Raw genomic sequence first — 5,096 nt, forward strand, 5'->3', positions numbered from 1 at the left:
AATGTTTTCAGGTACAATAATAAGCATGTAAATGGCAATTTCTTTTCACACACACAAGAGCATACACACACGCATTCACACACACACACACATATATATATATATATATATATATATATATATATATATATATATATATATATATAAATATATATATATATATATATATATATATATATATATATATATATATATATATATATATATATATATATATATATATATATAAATATATATATATATATATATATATATATATATATATATATATATATATATATATATATATATATATATATATATACTGTACCAACCGTGTGTCACATGATCGTACATAACTCATTTTGTATAATATTATGCTTGTATCTTTGCTCTTCCCTCGCACTAAAAAAACCCAGAATAAACATGTCTGCGTTTCTCCTATGTAACATTGTCTGTTTCTCGAACATGTAATTTCCTGTTGCCTTGAGGTTTTGTATATAAAGGAGAGTGTTCTATAATAAATTAACTCAGTTGCTTTTGCACTGCCTTGGAGTTCACAACCTTCTCTCGGCCCGTCACAATACACACACACAAACACACACACACACACACATATATATATATATATATTATATATATATATATATATATATATATATAATATATATATATGTGTGTGTGTGTGTATGTGTATGCATAAGTACACTCTCAACCACACCCACACGAAAGAACGCATAAACACACATACGTATACGTAGATGCACACACACTCATATATACATACATACATATATATATATATATATATATATATATATATTTATATATATACATATATATATATATATATATAAATATATATATATATATATATATATATATATATATATATATATTTATATATATATATATATATATATATATATATATATATATATATATGTGTGTGTGTGTGTGTATGTGTGTGTGGAAATATTTGTGTTTGTTTAAATACAGCTGTTTCTAGTTAACTGCTAAAAAAAGACCTCAGACATGTCCCGTTTATGTTTGGTGTTTGATCAGTTTTACTTTCCCTGCTTCTTTTGCAATCTCTGGGGTCCTGTTCTCTCATTCTTAATGTCCATCTATTAAATGACCTGCCCTTATCCGTTTCTTTTCCCTTTACTTTAGTTTGCTCTCTTATCCATGCCACTCATTTTCTGTCTCTTCGCGTTATTCCTATTATTCTTTTAGTCGTAACTAGCTTATGTTCTAAGGTATTTAGTAAGGCTCCAAGTTTCTGATGCTTAAGTTAATACTGGTAGGACCGTCTGTAGGGGTTTGTCCATTACTCTTCTTTGTTGTCTCGTTGCATTTTCATTGAAAATTATTTTAGTTTTACTCATTCATTTTCAGTCCTACATTTCTGCTTTCTCTGTTCAAATTTTCTATCAACTTTTGTAGTTCCTGCAATGATTCACTAAACAGGAATATGTCAACTGCATATTATTATTATTATTATTATTATTGTTATTATTATTATTATTATTATTATTATTATTATTAGCCAAGCTACAACCCTAGATCGAAAAGCAAAATGCTATAAGCCCAAGGGCTCCATTAGGAAAAAATAGGCCAGTGAGGAAAGGAAATAATGAAATAAATAAATGATGAGAACAAATTAACAATAAATCATTCTAAAAATAGTAACAACGTCAAAACAGATATGTCATATATAAACTATAAAAAGACTTATGACACCCTGTTCAGCATAAAAACTCTTAAGTTGTCAGGGTATTCCCCTTAATGTTAATTTTTACGTTTCTCAATCTAAATTCTTAAAAACTTCTAGGCCTACTGTGAATAATTTCCATACAAAACAGTCATGCAAAAATTATTAAATGCTATCTTCCGGACACCAAAATAACCTTTGATCATTTCTAAAATACTGCAGTTTCAATTCAGTTTAATATGGATTCAGCAAACGTATATAATAACTTGTTTGAAGTATCTAGTGAGGAGGGATATGAGAAGATTGGAGCTGGGGGAAGAAGATACAAGGAATATAAATAGATGGAGAAAGTGTTTTCGACCGGCCGACCCTGTTGTGCAGCGGGATCTAGTAAGATGGAAACCCCTCCACTGACATCTATGTCATGAACGGACTTCATGGATTTTTTTTTTTTTTTTTTGTGTTTTTATTATGACATAATCTACTCAAAATGTTGTCACAATAAATATACGGAAAGACACAAGATTATTATGTTTTCCATGCATAAGAATCCTAAGGAAGGTTTAAGGATTTCCTAGAGATCCTTTACAGATTTTACATACTTGGTGTTGACATGTATGAAGGAGAAACATTTAGGATTATTGTTAGGTAATGATTGAGGTTTTAAATACTTTTCTCAGAATGTGATCACGAATTATGAAGTTTCTGCGATAAGGTCGTATAGTCCAGGTAATCTACTGAGGGATGTTAGTATGGACGTATGTATGGGTTTATGTTCCCACAACGCAGAGTGTACTTTCTTTTTTCCCTGCTAGAAAGAAGTTATTGACTTATATTTCACATGATTCATTTTGTAGCGCACACGCAGTTTGACCCTTTTGATAAAAGCTTGTTTTATATTTATTCTATGTAACATTAAGTGGGATCGTATAATGCGTTACATATTTCAGTTTACGTCCATTGATAAAATTTATAAATGGCTGAACTCTATCTTACCTTTACTACGTTCAAGTTTGAGTGACTTTCCTAATTCAATTACTTTAAGACAAATACAGTCTGACCATTACATTCACATTTTATTTAAGACCGGGATATGTAATAAATTTCCTTTTTCAAATCCTGTCATTAATTTATTTTTTTTCAAGTTTATATGTAGAAGATCTATTTCAATTTTGCTATTGTTCTTGAACTTCTTTTGTAGTATAATTCCTTATTTTTTCTCCCCATTGTGCTATTTTTCCCTGTTGGAGCCCTTGGACTTATAACTTCCTGCTTTTCCAGCTAGCGTTGTAGCTTAGCAAGTAATAATAATTGTCTGCTAACTTTGAATACTCATAAAGGCATACATACTAATTTAAGACACGTTTATAAATTTGAAAACTGATTTTATTATTTTCAGTATCATGGATATCAAGGTACATTTCTATTCTTGTATAAAAAAGCTAGATGAAAAAACTTAACATCACACTTAGAACTATGCAAGACTGGAATTTTGAAAAATATAATATGAATAACAAGAGGTGATTCTTCAGTCTTGATATATAACAAATAAAAAACAACAACCAAAAAAAGACGTTTCATACATCAGTTATTACAAATCAATATTTTCGCTGAGGAACATTCATGTTTAGAATAAATATGTCTAGTAAATTTTTCGTTACCTCAACAACATGATTTCAGATTCGATCATTACTATACCCTAGTATGTTTGTAGTATAAAATGAGTCACAAAGTTATATTAGTGTTAAGAGTTTTAATCGTTACTCGAAGGTGATTCCTGCTGCTCTCTGTTCCTCTGCAATCCTGAGGAGTTCAATGACGTGGGCGGGGGTTGGGTGGGGGGTGGGCAGGAAGGGAGACTCGGCACGGAAGCCATTTTCGTCAGCCACGTACCTCACCTCCACGAAGCCGCTGCCATCACTCAGTGGGAACCTGCAACCAAGAGTGGTAATAAATTTTAATACATTCATGCATACTTTAGATAGATATTAACTAATTTATTCAATGAATGATATCATATTTAACGTCGGAAATAAAAAAAAAAAAGATCCAATTTTACAATCCCGTTACAATTTACGAAACTTGCATATTGTCTCAAGAATTATGATTGATTGATTGATTTGATACATTATAAGTTATCTGGCATCCTGGCATCTAAGGTCATTAACGCCGACTAGGAATTATGGGAAAAATGCCAATAGTCAAAGCGAGACTTGAAGCTAAAGCTGCATTATTCACCTGTAAGATCCTTCGATGTTGGACTGTCCCTGGAATCCGCGAACTCCTGTGGCTTGAGCGGCGATGCCATTCTCGGCCTCGAAGGCGTAGCTGAAGGACCCGTCGCCGTTGTCGATTCTGTCATCTCGCGTAATTGCAATCGGATTCGGGAACTGAGGGGCGGCCAGGGACACGCAGGCGAGGCAGGCGAGGATGATCTGACGAAGGCAAATGAGAGAGAGAGAGAGAGAGAGAGAGAGAGAGAGAGAGAGAGAGAGAGAGAGAGAGAGAGTTATATAATTAGTTGGTTTGGTCTGTTGTTAGATATCACAAATTATATGGCCATCGACCCCTTGTATATGTACGAATAATTTTGATAGTTTATTTGAGGTAATACAGTAAGTTATAAAATCTTTTGGGTTACTGAAAGGTTTATTAAATATCATTCTTTCTTGTGATTGATTATGAATAATATGGTTATGAATTCAAATGATAATTGTAAATGTTCTTATGATTTAGTTATATTATTTAATTTTTAGTAATTATTGATGGAGAGGAACCCTCTCGACATGTTATATAACTGATGAATTAATGTATTAGAATCACATAATCTAAGTAAAGTTTCTTCTAAATGTCATTTTCAGTAGTTTAGGATTATAATTCTATAGTCATTAGAGCTTTTTTGAAATGGTGAAAAATATCACAGAGAAAAAGAATTAGAAACTTCATTAAGAAAACTTGTTTTGTTTTTGGAGGTCAAAAATGTATTTAGTAGATCCGAAATTGATATTGGATGTGGTAAAAAATACAATTAGGAAAAAAGTAAGTTGAATGAACAATGCCTCTAAAATGTGACAAAACTACTTTCAGTAAAGAAGATAAGTATTGAAATCTCCAAGTAAAAACAAGAAAAATATTCTATTCAAAGAACGACTTTGAAAAAATAAGTTACTTCGATTCAGTAAAAACTATTTAAAGGATAACTGAAAAAAAAAAATAACAAATCCTTTTTCAGAATTATACTCCCTACTGTCTATAAACCAAGACAAAAAAAAAAAAATACCCAAAAGAAACTCACGAGCTTCATGTTGATGTGTTTCGTAGGAGCTGTCAGGATCCACTGATGGTGAATGGTCAGGATTCCAGTATTTATACCCAACAGATTCTCCTCTTCGCCTCTCACATC

General features: G+C 31.3%; 1 protein-coding gene across 1 annotated transcript; it reads right to left on the reverse strand.

The window, feature by feature from the left end:
* Positions 1–3,057: 3,057 nt before the first annotated feature.
* Positions 3,058–5,096, reverse strand: LOC137638062 (cuticle protein AM1199-like). Its single transcript, XM_068370158.1, has 3 exons — positions 4,989–5,096; positions 3,932–4,128; positions 3,058–3,625 (listed from the first exon to the last, which is right to left on the reverse strand). The coding sequence occupies exons 1-3, from the start codon at positions 4,995–4,997 to the stop codon at positions 3,454–3,456; spliced, it is 378 nt and encodes a 125-aa protein (XP_068226259.1). The 5' UTR covers positions 4,998–5,096; the 3' UTR covers positions 3,058–3,453.

The sequence above is a fragment of the Palaemon carinicauda genome, chromosome 3, assembly GCF_036898095.1.
Source record: "Palaemon carinicauda isolate YSFRI2023 chromosome 3, ASM3689809v2, whole genome shotgun sequence".
Classification (NCBI taxonomy): Eukaryota; Metazoa; Arthropoda; class Malacostraca; order Decapoda; family Palaemonidae; genus Palaemon; species Palaemon carinicauda.

Coding starts and splice junctions, on each gene's coding strand:
- LOC137638062 (XM_068370158.1), bottom strand. Junction 3,626..3,931: donor AACATCGAAGGATCTTACAG/GTGAATAATGCA, acceptor TCTTGGTTGCAG/GTTCCCACTGAGTGATGGCA.